The 17,810-nt window shown below is 43.5% G+C and overlaps 2 protein-coding genes across 4 annotated transcripts in view; one reads left to right on the forward strand and one right to left on the reverse strand.

Annotated features, from left to right (window-relative positions):
- The window catches only part of LOC120423628 (protein yellow-like), a 564,570-nt gene extending 556,493 nt beyond the window's left edge, over positions 1-8,077 (forward strand). For both annotated transcript variants that reach the window (XM_052707786.1, XM_039587494.2), the window contains exons 2-3: positions 2,075-2,764; positions 6,805-8,077. In XM_052707786.1, coding sequence (XP_052563746.1) covers positions 2,284-2,764; positions 6,805-7,871 — 1,548 coding nt within the window. In that variant the 5' untranslated portion in view covers positions 2,075-2,283 and the 3' untranslated portion in view covers positions 7,872-8,077. The remainder of the gene's footprint in view (positions 1-2,074; positions 2,765-6,804) is intronic.
- Positions 1-17,810, reverse strand: part of LOC120423630 (kin of IRRE-like protein 1) — a 366,108-nt gene that overhangs the window by 311,914 nt on the left and 36,384 nt on the right. The window lies entirely within an intron of this gene.

Here is a 17,810-nt window from a genome sequence, read left to right on the forward strand (position 1 = left end):
AAAAGAATGTGGAAACTCAAAGATTATATTTTTTGAAAAATTGATTATCTAAAACTGGATTATTTTTGAAGGAATATTGAACTCATTAAAAAAACTTATTTCAAACCGAATTTATTTTTAAAGAACAGGTCATGTTTGAAAAGAATTTAAAAACCAACAGATTTTTAGTTTAAACGTGATATTTATAGAGAACTATTTATTTTAAAAATGTTGCAAAAACTTCCACAAATAATTAAGTCATCTTTTAAACTGTTCAAGGGACAAGTAACGTTAGAAAGATTGCAAAACCTACAGATTTTTTTTTTGTTAAAAAACCAACATATTTTCATAGAACTAGTCATGTTGAAAAGAACGCAAAAACTCCCGAAAAAAAATCATCTAATATATAATCCAGTGAATTGTTAAGTTTGGAAATAATGTTGTTTTTACTATTCGTTTTGTGTAATTTTTGAGGATTAAATCGGGAAAAATGCGATTACATCCACATTTCAGAACGCGACTTCTTCTCTACCCTAGTAGCATTTTAGGTTTTAAGCAGGCCATAAAAGCCTATTTAGGCCGTATGAGGGTTTTCAGAACCATGATAAAACCAGTGAGTTTAAAAATGTTACTAGGGTAAGTTCAACCAAGACTTTTCCTTTGTAAAAAAAAGTCCTGAGAATCGAAAAGAGGGGGTTTCAACCTGGATGGACTACCGGGAATCGTCATCGTCATGATTTCAATAGAGTCTACTACTAGTGTCTAATTAGTATAAGAAACAATTCTGACCTATCGGCGATCCTGTGATCGGTTCCATCGCCGTTTTTCAAAAATGTTTCTTAGAAAGAACTGACGATAAATTCTGTTATGATACGATTTGCGTTTTGAACAAGGCTTCATCCATAAAGTACGTCACGCTAAAATCAGCCAAAATTTACCCCCCCTCCCCCCCTTTGTCACTCTTTTCCTATACTTATAACATGCGATGTCACTCTTGCTCAGACCCCCCCTCCCCCCCTAGAGTGTGACATACTTGGATGACGCCCAATTTGTTTCTAAATCACTTGATTTAACAAAGTAACCCAACAGTCAGTAAATGATCCGCATTCAAACATTCCATTCCAAGTTAAAGCATCGCTCGATTGACCGAGTTCCTTGAACCGCACCTAATCAGTGCGCGCGCCCTCAACAGGTCACAACAACCGGTTCACAGACGGGAGCTCCTTTCCTGGAAGGACCCCCCCCCTTCTTCATTTGGGTCCGCCGTTTTGCGTGCAATATCCGCTGGATGTTCAACCGGACTTCCTAACGGCAAAACTGAAGGTTTCGCTGTTGACGTAATTGTGAATGTTCTGGGAAATAAAATGGCACCTGCTGCTATCGATAGACGTCTCCACTTCGCCGTAGGTTAATTAACCGTAAAGCAATAATGGAACTTTGAGATCGAAACGGCGGAGACGATTGTGGCGGTGTTGTTGCTTTTATTGGGTTGAACGTTTTAATTATGCAGATCGACTGGCAGACAGACAGGCACAGGCACTAACTGGTAACTGCCGTTTGATTAATTTATTTCATTAAATGGTCGCCAGTGCGACAATTCCAGTGAGAGGGGGGCTGGACCAGTCAATCGCAGTTTGCATGAGTATTATGTTTTGTTCTAGGCAATTGGAAATATTTTTTTAAAAATCTTGTTGAAAATAAGTTGATCTACAAATCTTACGCATCTCCATCAGCGAAAGCATGATTTATGATCTTGTTCCGATCACACCCGCGATATTTACCTAAAAAGAGTCAAAAGAAAACGAAAAACTTCATTAGTACCACGCAAATGATTAATTAGCAGACACCCCCTCAATTTCCAGATTTCAAGCGAATTCGCAAGATTAAACCCTTTCCCTCGAAAAGAAGCAAATCTTGCTTTCTTGGAATACTTTCAAATCAAGATCGAAACTCAAGTTTTGCACGCTCAGCAGTCACAGTGCTCAAAACCCAAATAAGTTCGCAATAATTAAATTAACAACTCTTCTTCCTCTTCTCAGCGCTTCAACTTATTTCTTCAACTTGTTGATACAGTATCTCTCTTTTTCTCTTTCAGACGAACTCATCGCAGTACTAAATCGTGCTAATTGAAATCACCAACTTTTCTGTGGGGCCTCGCCAGGAACGATGTGCTGAAGTCACGACTCCAAGTCACACAGTCGTGAATTGACCTGCTTTGAGTGTTGATCGCGTAAATTACGCGTGAAGACTTTTTTCAGTGTTTTTGTACTAAATTGTACTAAAATAAGTGTACAAGTTAAAACCATGGGACTTTCAACGGTAGCAGGTCTTCTAGTCCTGCTAGTATCCCTAGTGTCCGCCCAGGACCCAATCCTGAACCCACCGACCCCCTCAACCCCCACCAACCAAGCGGACCGCCAGTTCCGGGTGGTGTACGAGTGGAACGTTCTGGACTTTGCCTACCCGACCGAGGATGACCGCGCTCGGGCCCTGTACCATGGGGCGTACATCCCGAAGAACGTGCTCATCTCGGACTGCAAACCGCACGCGAATCGCCTGTACGTGACGGTTCCCCGCATGTTGGCAGGAGTTCCCGCCACGTTGGGGTACTTTGTGCGGCCGGAGAACAACGGCCGGACCGATCCGGAGATTGTGCCGTTTCCGTCGTGGGAGATGAACAAGCGCGGGAACTGTTCGGCGTTGCAGTTTGTGCAGGGCATCGCGATCGACAAGTACGGGATCATGTGGGTGGTGGATTCGGGACGGACCGAGACGCTGCAGAGGGGTGAGTGATTTTTCGAACTTGAAGTTTGATAACATTGTGAATAACAAAAGCTTCAAATCTTATCTGATCTAATCCTTGTTGAATACATTCATAAAACTATAGATTTATTTCCTTTCAATGATGTCACCTGTTAAAAACAACAACAACAAAAAAAACGGCCACATACCTCCTAATAATAATTTACAAATGAATCCTTATTGGCATACTTAAAATGTCTAAGCATCCATTTATTTTTAAAATATTTTTTTGGCTGTTTCAATTCAATTGTTTAGATAAAATAAAATCATTTTTTTTTTCATTTTGAGAACGTTTGATGAGTTTATCTTGCTCCTTGTTATTGGGCCCTTTTAAATATTTATTCTTCACAATAGTCTGCTGGATTAATTATTCATATTTGGGTAAAAAAAAGTGTGTCAATTGGTCGAATATTTTATGTCTAAGAAAAATATTCTACGATGGTGTTACTGACTTATTATGATTTCGTATAATAAGTAAAATCGTGTTATCCGGGTTTTCCGGTGAAATTTTGTGCAGCACAATATTTTTCCAAAAATAATTCATAAAACTAATTGTGAGTAATTTTTTCATTTCGCAAAATTTCCGTAATCTATTATTAAAAATTATGATTTGATTTCTTGTTGAAATTTTTTAAATATACGATCAATGAAACAAAAAGCAGTTAATGAAAGCTTAGTTAACAAGACAATTAAATGTTACAACTAACTTGAACACTATCAGGGTCATTCCAGATCAACTGAGCACACTTTTGGACTCGACCTTCACCGATTTGGACCAAACTTAGAGGGAACGTTCATCTATCGATAGTTAACAGAAATCCCAAGTTTGGTGCTGATTGGACCATCCCTCTATTTTTTGGCACCGCCCTCTTTTTTGACGATTTTCTGAAAACTTTTTTTTCTTTTAATCATAACTTTGCAACTTTTTGAGCAAAAGACTATCTACATGGTTGCGTTTTATAGAAAATTGTCCAAGGAATTCGATAAAAATAAAATTTTAACCCTTAAATGCCCACTAATATTATATTTTAACGTTTTATGTTTAAAAATTCAGTTTTGACCAATTCCTTATATTTTTATTCGTTTTATTTTATCACCATCGTGTTCCCCGGACAATTTTACATAAAAATCATGTAGTCCTCAAACTAAAATGAACTATTGGCGAGATACAGCGATTTTACTGAAAAAATTTTGATTTTGCGTAGCACTCGGAAGTACATGATGTACTTTTCAACAAAAAGGGATGAATCCCGCATAATTCGGTTTATATATGTGAGAAACTTATTTCGGATTTAAATTCATAGGACAGAGTGCAGCGCAAAATCAAACTTTTTTCAGTAAAATCGCACCGCGGAACACGATGGTGATAAAATAAAACAAATAAAAATATAAGGAATTGGTCAAAACTGATTTTTTAAACTTAAAACGTTAAAATATAATATTAGTGAGCATTTAAGGGTTAAAATTTTATTTTCATCGAATTCCTTGAACAATTTTCTATAAAGTGAAACCTGTAGAAAGTCTTTTGCTGAAATAGTTGCGAAGTAATGATTAGAAGAAAAAAAAGTTGTTTAGATAAGGCACATCCAAATTGGTTTAAAAACAATTGAAAATGATTTTTTTTACTGTAGACATATTCAAGTTTCCTTGTTTAAAAAAATAAATCAGACAAGACTCTATTGAAAACTAGTTACAAAACGATTCTTACTTTGTCTGGTATTAAACCCGTTACAAAAACTGTAAGACAAGTTAGGGAATGAACTAGGTAAGATTGAAATATACATATTTTTTTCGAAAGTAAGTAAGTTTGTCGTTTTTTTTTATTCATTTTCCGTTTATTTAAAAATATTCATAAATACGTAATATCATCATTAAAATTTATGTTATGAACCCGAAAAATAGATTAAAATCTCAATTGATTTTTTTTAATAATTTGTTTATATTTTTAAATTTACTTGTTATCATTTACACATAATATTTGTTTAATTTAAAATTTCATGTGTTCTTTTCAGTCAATTATAATTTGTATTCTTATTCAAGCTTATGAATCAATTGATATCTTTATAAAATTTAGAGTTTTTTTTATTAGGTCCTATAAACATATGAAAGACAATAGCTTATAGGTCATTTTCAAAAAAAAAAAAAAAACTCTGGCAATGTTTTTTATGAGCCAAAATTATTTCCAATGATTAATGATTATCGATCAAAATTTGTTGAACCAATTCATTTAACTTCAATCTTTAACTTTGTCTTGATTTTTTTTCCAATTGGTTCTTTATTCAATTATTTTCTATTTTATATTTATTTATTTATCAATTAAATGAATATCAATTTAAATCATATCAGGAACTTATAATACTATTCAAAATCAAATCAAACCATCCACATTAACGACCCCCGGGTCTTTTGTGGTCTCTATTGCAAGTTTCTGCTCAAACCTAGGAGTCCGAAGGCTTGAATGGAGAGAGCACCCAAACCTCTTTCTACTCCAAGGAACCTTCCACCCCAGTGTTTGAACTGACGACCTTTGGATTGCGAATCCAACCGCCGCCAGCGATTCCACCGGAGTAGGCTTGGTTTGGTGTGTTGTTTGTACTTATGGCATGGAGACGACTCCTTCACCTGGAATGACTTAACGGCCTAACAACCAAGGCCGGGACCGACATTTTACTTCCTCATCCGATGGAAGGTTGGAGCAGATGGGAATCGAACCCAGAATCATCCGCTTACAAAGCGAACAGCGTAACCATTCGGCCACGCACTGCCATAATACTATTCAATACTACGTTATACCAATTTCCCAGGGATACGAAAACTTATAGAAATTTTTCTGATTTATATTTAGCAACAAAATTTTGTAGGTAAATTAGTAGTGAGAAAAAAATTAAACAATTTCATGAATATGGAAATATTTTTTTGTATCAAAATACTTAGACTGAGAGTCAAATAAATCCATAACCCACAAGCATAGAAATATAAATTTGCGTAAGATTGAGTGAATGCAATTGATTAAAATTTGCACATACAAAATTTCATGTTAAGAACAAGCATTAAGCAGAAATTAAGTTTTTGTATGATTAATGAGAAATTCTCCCAACAATGAGCTATTTTTTTACTTAATTTTTATTCAAAAATTTGTGTGTACATTTCTATGACCAAAGAGTCATTTTGCATAATTAGTTCATCAATACACGTTTTCATAAAATTTTGACAGCTATCTATAGAAAAGGCTCTTACAATATTCTCTTACAATCTCTGTATCATGGGAATGGATTTTCTGAACGATTAGGTTTCTTGAGATCTCTCATAAAAAAATAATAACACTTTCAAAAAAATAATCTATTTTATTTACTTTTTTGCAAAAACAATGGATTGCGCAAAACACTTTTTTTGAAAATTTTAATTCTTGGAAAAAAACGAGAAAATATTTGTTTTTATTTTCGTCGTCGTTGATAACGTGACTTTTTAACCTGTAAAAGTCATGATCAACCTTGACCAACCGATTTTTTTGAATGGAAGGTTGCCAAAATTGTAAAGAGACCTGTATGGACGAACCAAACAAGCACAATGACTTCTTTGCTAATATAAAAAGTACACATAAAGTTTCATCTACAACAAATAAGTTTCAATAAAACGCAAAAATATCAACCAGGAACAGTAACAATTTACATGGATGAAATATTTTTCTCAAAAATCCCAATTATAAAAAAAAAACAAAACATAAATTTTTAATTTGTTAAATTTAAAAAAAAAAATCTTGAAATGCAAGCTACTACATAGTCACACCTATATGAAAATAACTCATCCCCGTATTCAAACAAACAACTCCCATTCCACACTCACGTATCACAAATCAATTAAGTCGTGCATCACTCGATCACCCGATCACTCCCATCATCGAATGAGTAATGCAAATTTATCAATCTTTACATCATCAGCGCCATAAACAATCAATCATCCACGCCGATGTCATAATAATTTGTCGTTTCCCGTTTCTTCCCTTTATCTTCCCACGCTCAACAGGAACCAACCACGTGACCTGCCCCCCGAAGATCCTGCTGCTGGACCTGAAGCGCAACGGAACCGTCGTCTGGCGGTACGAATTCCCCGCGGAAATTGTCCCCAGCGGTGTCAACTACCTGAACAAGATCGTGGTGGACGACGCGTTCGGTGGATTTGCTTACATTACGGACAACAGCGGGGCTGATCCGGGGATTGTGGTGTTTTCACGGAGGTTGAACCGCGCCTGGAAGGTCCGGGAGAACAACTCGATGAGGGCGGCCCAGAATGCGGTGAGGTTTGCGGTTAACGGGACGGAACTGAACTTTTCGATTCACATCGATGCGATTGCGTTGGGACCGTACTACAACCCGCACGCGCAGAGCGATCTGGACCCGCAGGTCGATCCGTTGATCGGGAACCAGAACTACGAGCGTAACGTGTACTACAGTCCACTGTCGAGCTACCATCTGTACTCGTTGCCGGCGTCGCTGCTGCGCGATCCGGAGTTTGTGCTGAAGGCGAGTCCGCGGGATATCTTGGAGTCGGTTACGGATTACGGTCGTAAGAGCTCACAAACCGATGGTATGATCATGGACAACCAGGGTGAGCTGTACTACGGACTGCTCGGGGAGCACTCGATCGCGCGGTGGGACTCGTACACTCCGTTCACGGCCAAGAACCAGATTGTGGTGGCTCGAGATCGAACGCACATTCAGTGGGTTGATGGAATGGGATTTGATCACGAGGGCTATATCTACGCCATAACCAACCGACTGCACAACTTTGTCGCCGGTAAGCTGCGTTCGGACGAGGTCAACTTCCGGATTCTGCGAGCTAAAACGAACGCGTTGAGTTATGTGGAGACGCCGGACAATGTGTTCAACAACGATGTGCGGTACAAGTACGACGGAGAGGTGGATAATAGTCTGGTGCATTACGGAGCAGGAGTTTCTTCGACGACGCCGGTGTCGAGCAGGTTGGAGACGGCAGGAGTGCTAGGGTTCGGACGGAGTGGAGCGGCAAGCGGAGTTGGCAGTCTGCTGACGATGGTGGTTTGTTCTATAGTGGCGAAGATGTTGGCGGTTTGAGGATGGAAGATGACGAGGAGTTGATGGCGAAGATTTCAGTTACCGTAAAAGTATCTTAACTACAGTGATAAGGAAGATCGAACTTTTTTTTTGTCTTGTGTAAATAAGTGAAGAAGTGTAAATAGTTTTAAAAATGGACTCGTACTGAGCCGTGATGTGTTGATATTGTGCAGTTCTAAACTGGAAATAAAAATGTGCAAAGTTTAGTTTTATTGGGCTTTATTTAAATCCGAAAATAATCCAATCAGTCGATTTTACTCACACTCACAACGATGTTGTCCTAAGCTTCGTCCAACTTTTTGTGTTTTATTTTTATTTTTAAATACATTTTTTTCTTTGCTAAACCAACCTATATACTTACACGATTGGTTTAGACTTGTCTGAACGTTATTAGAGCAGTTATCTATCGGCTGATTTAATTACATTTTTTTTAATTTGTGTGGGACTTTCCAAGACCAATGCAGCTACATGCACCATTGGTTTATCCATACAAGTTTTGCAGCTCATACAGAATCTTGGGAACAGATTTTCTGATCGATTTGGTGTCTTGGGCAAAGTTGTAGGTATTGGTAAGAACTGTTCAGAAAAAATAGCTACACAGAAAAAAAAATGATGGTAATATTCATCAGGAAATGTTGACAGATTTTGTGTCAAAAAAAATGATTAATTTTTCCCCAGAAAATGATAAATTTTCATCAGTTTTTGATGAATATTCATCAGGTTCACATTTTTACACATTTTTTATGTAATATTACTCAAAAAAGAGGTAATATTCAACCTACCAAATTTTCAACATTTCAAAATTCAACTTTCTTTTACGGTGTATATTCCTTAAAAAAAATCCAAATGCAAAGTTGAATTTCCAAAATTCGGATTTTTTTATTTGTGTTTTTTTTTTTTTTCAGGGGACCAAATAAGGCTTTTAGCCTCAGAACGATATGATTAGATATTTTGCCACCGAGTAATTTTTTTAATTGAATTTACTTTTTTATATATTTTATATGTCAAATCGGATTTGCAATCAAAAATACTTTTAACAGTTTTTTTTTAAAGTGTGACCATTTCCGAATGACGAACTCTTTGAATACGTAGTTTTAAAAAAAACTTATTTTATCACCTTTTTAAAAATACTGGCCGCTTATGAAAATAGTTTTTTCAAAGAGCTGGAAAAGTTCCTATAAATTTTGTTTAGAAACATGGAAGATTGTTCTTTCCGTTCCTGATATAAAGTCACTCAAATATAAAGAAACAATACAATTTATGTTTTCAAAGTGTCGCTCAAACTGCAATGTAAAAATTTTAATCATTCGTGAAATTATCTTATCGCTTCGAAAAAAATATTTTGGAAATTAATACTAAATGACACAAGATAGCACACAACAGACAATATCTCATTTTAAAACATGCAAAAAAGTGTTTTTTGTGAAAGTAATTTTTTTACAGATTTACTGTTTGCCTTTCAATCTCCAAAACGAAATAAAAAACTAACTTAATCCACCTATGTGGTTGGAGCCTTCCTCACTCATTATCAACAATGGCTGATATAATGGGGTTGTAGACAAATTTCATCTATTTTTTAGATCCGGAATAAAAAAAAACTTTGTACATAAATATAACTTAAGAGGCCATATATCGAGAACGGGTTGCCAGATCTTCAATGTGTTTGGACCCGTTGGAAAGGTCTTTTGATAACCTAACCAACAATAGGTCGGATGGTGGATCCGGACATAGTTTACATACATTTAAGTGAGATCCGGCTTTCGGAGATCGAAGTAATCTGGGAGCGTGAACAGACGTATATTTTTTCCGCTGTCATATTTTTGGAATTTGTTTGACTAAATGCATGTGGTGAGAAGTACCAACTTGCGGCGTCTTATGCCTTTGCTGCCAGTCGAGCTGTACCAGGATTGCTGCTGGAAGAACTGAAACCTTGATTGTTGCTGCCCGCTTCTTTACTGTAGTCCTGTTCAAGTCCAGAAGTCTTGGAAGAATTACGATTCAAGTGGCTTTTGTGGATAAGTCCAAACCCTGCTGGAGCTGTTGAATCTTGACTTGGTGAGATCTATCCATTTTATCTATCATTATTTGATAGATGATTTTATTCTCTTATTTTATATAATATTCTATTGATCAAATGATATATCCATATTATCCCATTCCCACCTTCCTTTTCTCCTATCCACATTTCCTCCCCCTCCCCTCATCCCCCTCCCCTCCTCCCCCTGCCCCTAAATATTATTAACTGCCAAATATACACTTACACACCACACCACAACTGTTTCGGAGCGTTTGGTACGGTATGTCCACGCATCCTTCCTCCCCTGATGATTCTATGAAATGTGATCCGTTCACAGAATCTGTCTCTGCGGTTAATGCAACGCAGTAGGCCTGGCCGCTTTAATTTTTGCTATACATTTTCGGGGTAACTCGGATGTACTGTAATCATTAATATTGACAAGAAAGGACTTGAGGCGTAATCTTACCACAAGTTCTTCCAGGATGCTTTCTTCGGACTGGCTGCGCTTGTGTTCGATTAGATTTAGATTAGATTAGATTTAAGTGAGATCCGGCTTTCAAAAAGTAAACCAATATCACTTAAGTGGCCATATCTCGAGACAGGGTTGCCAGATCTTCAATGTTTTGGACTCGTTGGAAAGGTCTTTTGATAACCTAACCAACGATGGGTCGGATGGTGGATCTGGACATAGTTTACATACATTTAAGTGAGATCCGGCTTTCAAAAAGTACATCAATATCACTTAAGTGGCCATATCTCGAGACAGGGTTGCCAGATCTTCAATGTTTTGGATTTGTTGGAAAGGTCTTTTGATAACCTACCCAACGATGGGTCGGATGGTGGACCCGGACATATTTTACATGCATTTAAGCGAGATCCGGAGATATGTAAAAACACATATTTATACATAACTTTTGAACTACTTATCGAAACTTCAATCTGTATAAAACTCGATCTATGGGACCCTAAACCAAGTCGAATGCAATAGGTTCGGGTCAAATCGGTTCAGCCAGTGCCGAGAAACATGAGCTAGTTTGTTGGTCACATACATACATACACACACACATACACACACATACACACACACACATACACACACACATACACACACACATACACACAGACATTTGTTCAGTTTTCGATTCTGAGTCGATATGTATACATGAAGGTGGGTCTACGACGTTTTTATACAAAGTTCATTTTTAGAGCAGGATTATAGCCTTACCTCAGTGAGGAAGGCAAAAATTCGGAATTCTGGAAATTAAATTCTTAGTTATGGGTAATTCTCCGCCAACTCACACAGCAGTTGCCCCGACCCCTCTTAGATTTGCGTGAAACTTTGTGTAAAGAATTGGTAGAGGTAAGCAAAAGAGACGACTAATGATGTACTGTGGTACGCGCGGCTGGTGCTACCCCGCGCCGTACTAATTCTCGCCTGTTTAGGTGGCAGTTCTGAAGTCGCTCTTTCTCTCTAATTTAAATTTTCTCTGTGGTCCCACTCTCACCAAATTAACCCTCCCAGCTTACTGCGATCGGTGGCGCGAAGATGCACCGATCTGATCCATGTATGTTTCATGTAATTAGAGTTAGATCCCAATAAACGTCCGTTGGAAGAAGTTCGGTCTGTTTGCGAGTGGCAAATAAAAGTTTGCGTTTTAAGTAGCCCGCCGTGTTTGATTTCCTCCGGAACTCTCCAGAGTGATCCGGCCCCATCCGGTTCTGTACATTTTGGTCCTTCGAACCGGATCACTCGACCGGTGGACCAGTTCCGGAGAAATTGTGAAAAGCAGCAGTGTTGGCCATTGCTGTGCGGAGTTCAAAGGCTGCAACAAGTTCAACGACCGCTGGCTGGAGTTCAACGACCCAGAGTTGACCGGTGACGAGCTGCAGTTGGCACTGAAAAAGGTGCTGTTGGATTTGGAGGATTCGGCGGCGGTTGCAGTTCGGCGGTTGGTGTTGTTGCTGCTACGGTTGCTGTTGCTGTTGGAGTCGACGATTGGACGGACGGAACTTCGAGCTGCGGACGGATTTGCTGAACAAAGGGAAGTACAAGTGGTCTGTGGCTTGGAGCTGATGCATGCGCTGCCAGCCATTGCAATTAAAATTGATTTTATTGTTTGAGCTGTGGTGATCCACAATTAAAGCTGAACCGATTTGAGTTGATGCGAGTTTTTATTTGAGCTTGGGTTCTTGAGTGTGGTGAAATTCTCCCTGTGATTGACGGTTCTGGGGTCCCTGGCTTAGTGGGTTGGTCTTGTTCTCTGTCATCTGTCTTCGAGAGGTCGCGCGCGTCGGGTTTTCAGGTGTCAATTGTGGTCCAAGAAGTGCATCGCAATGACTACGTTGCGGGAGTACCAGATGCAGGAGAGGCAGCTTCGTAGTACGCTGGAGATGACGAAGAATTTCGTTGATGGCTTCAAGGATGGCGAAGACGAAGCTCAGATCGACGTGCGGCTGAACATGCTGGATGATGCGTTGGCGAAGTTCTACGTCGTGCGGCGCAAGATCGACGTCCTCACTGATGTTTTCGGGGTTGATGCTGCTGGAAAGGAGAAAACACCAGATGTAGAGGAGCACACTAAGGCGATATGGGAGTTCGAGAACTTGTACTGTGAGTTGAAGGCGAAGTTGCTGGCAAAGCGGAAGGAGGAAGCACCCACGCAAGCGGCACCTGCTCAGGCGAAATCGACTGTTTCGCGCGTGAAGCTGCCCGAAATCAAGCTGCCGTCGTTTGGAGGAAACATTACGGAGTGGATTACTTTTCGGGATTCCTTCAAGTCGCTGATCCATAATAGTGAAAACCTTTCAGATTTCGATAAGTTTACTTATCTTCAGTCTTCACTGTTTGGAGAAGCGCTTGCTGAGATCAGCACAGTGCGCGTGTCGGATACGAACTACCAGGTGGCGTGGGGCGTACTGGAGAATCGCTACGGGAACATGAAGCTGATCCTGAAGAGCCATCTCGATGCCATCTTTGCTGTTGAGCCCGTACGAGACGAGTGCTTTGAAGCGTTGAACCATCTACTGAGCGTGGTGGACAAGAACCTGCAGATGATCAACAAGCTCGGGGTGAAGACTGAGGATTGGTCCATCCTGCTCGCTCACGTTGTCACTAGCAAGCTGGACGCCGCAACATTGCGCCACTGGGAGGAACACAACAAGAAGTCCAAGGAGTTCGTGAAGTACGAGACGCTGCTGGAGTTTCTGCGGGAACAGTGCGGAGTGCTGCAGACGATCGATTCCATGAAGAAAGCTACGAGGAACGAGCGTCGCCCGCCGAAGTACGCGTCAAGCCACGCTGCGTCTGCTGAGCCAAGCGGATGCTTTTTTGCAACGGACCTCAGCACAACGTGTTCCAGTGTTTTGCGGTCAAGAAGATGAGCTGTGCAGAGCGTGTCGCGGTTGCCAGGAGGAATATGCTGTGTTTCAACTGTTTGCAGCCTGGTCACGTCGTGGAAAAGTGTACGAGAGGATTTTGTTCGATGTGCAAGCGGAAACATCACACGCTTCTTCACGAGAACTTTGGCCAAAGGTCGAACGCTGCCGCTGCAGGCCCGAACGCGTCGCGACCTCATTCAGGGAACACACCATCCACACACTACCCACAACAGAAGACACAAAGCCAAACCCGTCACACACCCACTCAATCTACACAAAACCCTACACAGACACCAGTCTCGCAAAGCTCACAACCACAAAGCTCACAGCTCGCCACAGGCCACACAGCAGCGTGCAACCTGTCGTCGTCCCTTGTTCCAAGTCGTACGGAGGAGGTTCGAGAAGTGTTGCTGTCCACGGCTGTTGTACGGATTTGCGACTCGCGAGGTCACACCCTGTTCGCTCGAGCACTGCTTGACAGTGGCTCCCAGCGAAACCTGATGACCAAGGAGTTCGCGCGCAAGCTGAGATGCAAGCCGCAGTCCGACTACCTGCGGGTGAAAGGAATCGGCGTTGCAGAATCCACTTCCACCTTTGCGGTGACCGCTACTGTTTGCGCTCGTTCTTCGACGATTTCGGAGTTCGCAGCATCGATGAGGTTCCATGTTTTGGCGAAGGTCACGGCGAATCTGCCGTTCAACAACATCGATGCCGAGCAGCTGAGCATTCCAGAGGACGTGAAGCTGGCGGATCCGCACTTCTACCGTCCTGGACCTGTGGACATGATCATTGGAGCAGAACATTACTATGACCTGTTGTCCGATGGTAAGATGAAGCTTGGAGAAGCAAGCCCGACGATCCAGAACACCGAGCTCGGCTGGGTGGTGTCTGGCGTTGTCAACGGAGTAGCGGCGAAGCTACCACGAGTCGTAGCGAACCAGAACTCAGCAGAAGCAGAAGCGTTGGCGGAGATCAACGATTTACTGGCCAAGTTCTGGGAGTTGGAGTCGTGCCAGACGCCGAGTACACATTCGCTCGAGGAGAGCGCCTGCGAGGACCTGTTCAGGGCAAACACCGTGCGCGACGAGACCGGTCGGTTCGTCGTCAGACTGCCGAAGAAGCAGACGATCCTGCAGAGTCTGGGCGAGTCGAGGTCGATCGCGATGAAGCGGTTCTACGGGCTGGAAAGGCGGCTCACTGCTAATCCAGAACTGATGAAGCAGTATTCTGACTTCATTCACGAGTACCTGGAGATGAGACACATGGAGGAGGTGAAAGAAGACACGGAGGAGAAGCAAGCGTACTATTTACCTCACCATGCTGTGCTGAGACCAGACAGTACGACCACCAAACTGAGAGTAGTCTTCGACGCCTCATGTGCTACTTCGTCTGGGGTCTCGCTGAACGATGCTTTGATGGTAGGACCGGTGGTCCAGGATGATTTGCTGACCATCATTCTTCGCTTTCGTTTGCGGAAGATCGCCGTCGTGGCAGACGTCGCAAAAATGTACCGCATGGTGAACGTTCACCCAGATGACCAGGATCTGCAGCGGATTTTGTGGAGGGACTCGCCGAGCGAGCCTGTGCGCACCTTCAAACTCACTACGGTGACGTACGGAACGGCGTCGGCGCCCTACCTGGCCACGAAATGCTTGCGCACGGTCGGAGAAGAGGTGGAAACCACACATCCACTGGCGGCGAAGACCATCAAGCATGACTTTTATGTCGACGATATGCTCTCGGGAGCCGACTCGATCGAGGAAGCGCAGAAGCTGGTTGGAGATACCAGCGAGCGGCTGATGGCGGCCGGGTTCCTGCTCAGGAAGTGGCGAAGCAGCAACAACGCCGTGCTGGAAGCCATCCCCGAGGAGCTGCGAGACGAAGGAGGTGCGAAAGAGTTGGACTCGTCAACTGCCGCTGTGAAGACGCTGGGTCTGTTGTGGGACTCGAGCAGCGATGAGTTCAAGTTCAAAACGCCGACGTGGAATGCCGCTACGGTGTTCACGAAGCAGACGGTGCTGTCAGACACAGCACGCATTTTCGATCCCGTTGGACTGGTCGGACCAGTTGTTGTGATCGCCAAGATCTTCCTCCAGAAGCTGTGGAAGAAAGGAATCGATTGGAAAGAGCCGTTGCCAGAAAATCTTGTGCACATTTGGGAGGAGTTTCGACGAAACATGATGAGCTTCGACAACATCACTGTGCCACGTTGGGTTGGTTTCAGCCTGCAGTGTGTCAAGCTTGAGCTGCACGGATTTTGCGATGCGTCGCTTGAGGCGTACGGAGCGTGTTTTTACACGCGCAGCACCTGGAGCAACGGTGGCGTGTCGGTCAACCTGCTGACGTCGAAGACTAAGGTGGCGCCGATGACCGACTTGAAGCGACGAACTAAGGAGGAGACGATCCCGCGACTGGAGTGCTCGTCAGGACTGCTGATGTGCCACTTGCTGCAGAAGATACGCCCTCTGTTTCCGGTCGACATTGAGATCCATCTGTGGACGGATTCGATGGTCGTAATGAGTTGGCTGGCGTCCGCACCATCTCGCTGGAATCTATTTGTGGCAAACCGTGTGTCGGAGATGCAGCACCTGAGCAAAGGTTGTGTCTGGCACCACGTACCCGGTGTGGAAAACCCGGCGGATCTGCTCTCGCGAGGCATGATCCCAGCATTGCTCGCGTACGCATCGCTGTGGTGGATTGGACCCACATGGCTGTGCCTAAGTCCAGACAAGTGGCCGCAGACGAGAAACCCCACGCAGGAGGAGTTGGAAGCTGCACTGCTGGAGCAGAGAGCGTCGTACGCCTGCACTGTCCAGATTCTTCAGCCGGAGCAGCTGTTCACGCGCTGTTCGTCGTTGTTTGCGCTGATTCGAGTCACCGCGCTCTGCCGCAGATTCGCTCACAACGCTCGACCTGCCAACCGTGAGTGCCGAAAGAGCGGGTACATCACGCACGCCGAGCACGAAGCGGCACTGCTGGAGCTGGTGAAGCTGGCGCAGAAGGAATGCTTCCCGCATGAGCTCGCAGATCTGGAAAAAAAAGGAGAAGTTAACGAGACTTCGAAGTTGAACGCGCTTAATCCAAGGCTCGTGGAGGGCGTTATACTGGTTGGCGGCCGGCTGCGAAACGCTGCAGTTCCCGCTGGGAGAAAGCATCCGATGATTTTGGACAACCACCATCCGCTAACTAAGCTGATTCTACAGCACTACCACCACAAGTACTTCCACGCTGGACTTCAGCTGCTGATTTCTAGTGTGCGTGAGCGGTTCTGGCCGCTGAGCGTACGGCGCGCAGCGAGGCAAGTAATCTTCGAGTGTGTGCCATGCTTCCGAAACAAGCCCAAGGTGCAAGATCAGCTCATGGCCGATCTACCCCAAGAACGCGTAAATCCAGCTCCACCGTTCCTGAAAACGGGAGTGGATTACTGCGGACCGTTTCAGCTGTCGTACCCCGGTCGGAAGGCGAGACCTGTCCGATGCTTTGTAGCTGTGTTCGTGTGCTTGGTCACGAAGGCAGTACATCTCGAGGTTGTGACCGACCTCACCACACAAGCATTCCTGGCGGCGCTGAAGCGATTCACCGCGCGGCGAGGAAAGCCGCAGCTGATCATGTGCGACAACGCGAAGACGTTCGTGGGAGCGAAGAGAGAACTGGACGACCTGGCGAAGCTGTTCTGCGATCAACAGTTCCACGAAGCGGTGGTGAGAGACGCGGCGAAGGAGAGCATCGAGTTCAAATTCATTCCGCCAAGATCACCGAACTTCGGTGGATTGTGGGAAGCAGCGGTGAAGTCGTTCAAGACGCACTTCAAGAAGACGATTGGACTGCGAGTGCTGCAGCACGACGAGTTCGTGACTGTGTTGGTGCAGATCGAAGCATGCCTGAACTCTCGCCCCCTGACACCCCTCAGCAGTGACCCGAACGATCTCGACGTCCTCACCCCAGGTCATTTTCTGGTCCAAAGACCACTTGCAGCGGTGGCAGAACCAGACCTGGCGGAAGTCCCAGAGAACAGGCTGTCAGCGTGGCAGAGAACGCAGGACTTTGTGCAGCAGATCTGGCGGAAGTGGTCAACGCAGTACCTGTCGGACCTCCACAACCGAACGCGATGGACGAGACAGCGCAACAACCTGTCCTGCGGAATGATGGTGCTTTTGAAAGAGGAGAACTTGCCGCCACAGATGTGGCACCTCGGTCGAGTGACCGACATTCGCACTGGGAGCGATGGCAACGTGCGCGTTGCGGTCGTCAGAACGAAGGACGGAGTCTACGAGAGAGGAATCTCCAAGATCTGCATCCTTCCCATAGCAGATAACTTCCCAAACACACAAGCTGAGAACTAATCATTCTCCATCGAGGTGCTTTACGCGCCTGCGGGGGTGCAGATGTGCACTCCCGCACACCAGTTAAGTTTTTTGTATTTTGTACTTGAGCAAAAAGTAATTCTATTTCTTTTTTGCCAGCGTTGATGCCCATGTTCCCCTGCAACTGTTCGCTGTTGTCCTATTCGCTTTAAGGTCCGTATCTCTCCAATCAACCGTCAA

This window comes from Culex pipiens, chromosome 2 (genome assembly GCF_016801865.2).
Source record: "Culex pipiens pallens isolate TS chromosome 2, TS_CPP_V2, whole genome shotgun sequence".
In the NCBI taxonomy this organism is placed as follows: Eukaryota; Metazoa; Arthropoda; class Insecta; order Diptera; family Culicidae; genus Culex; species Culex pipiens.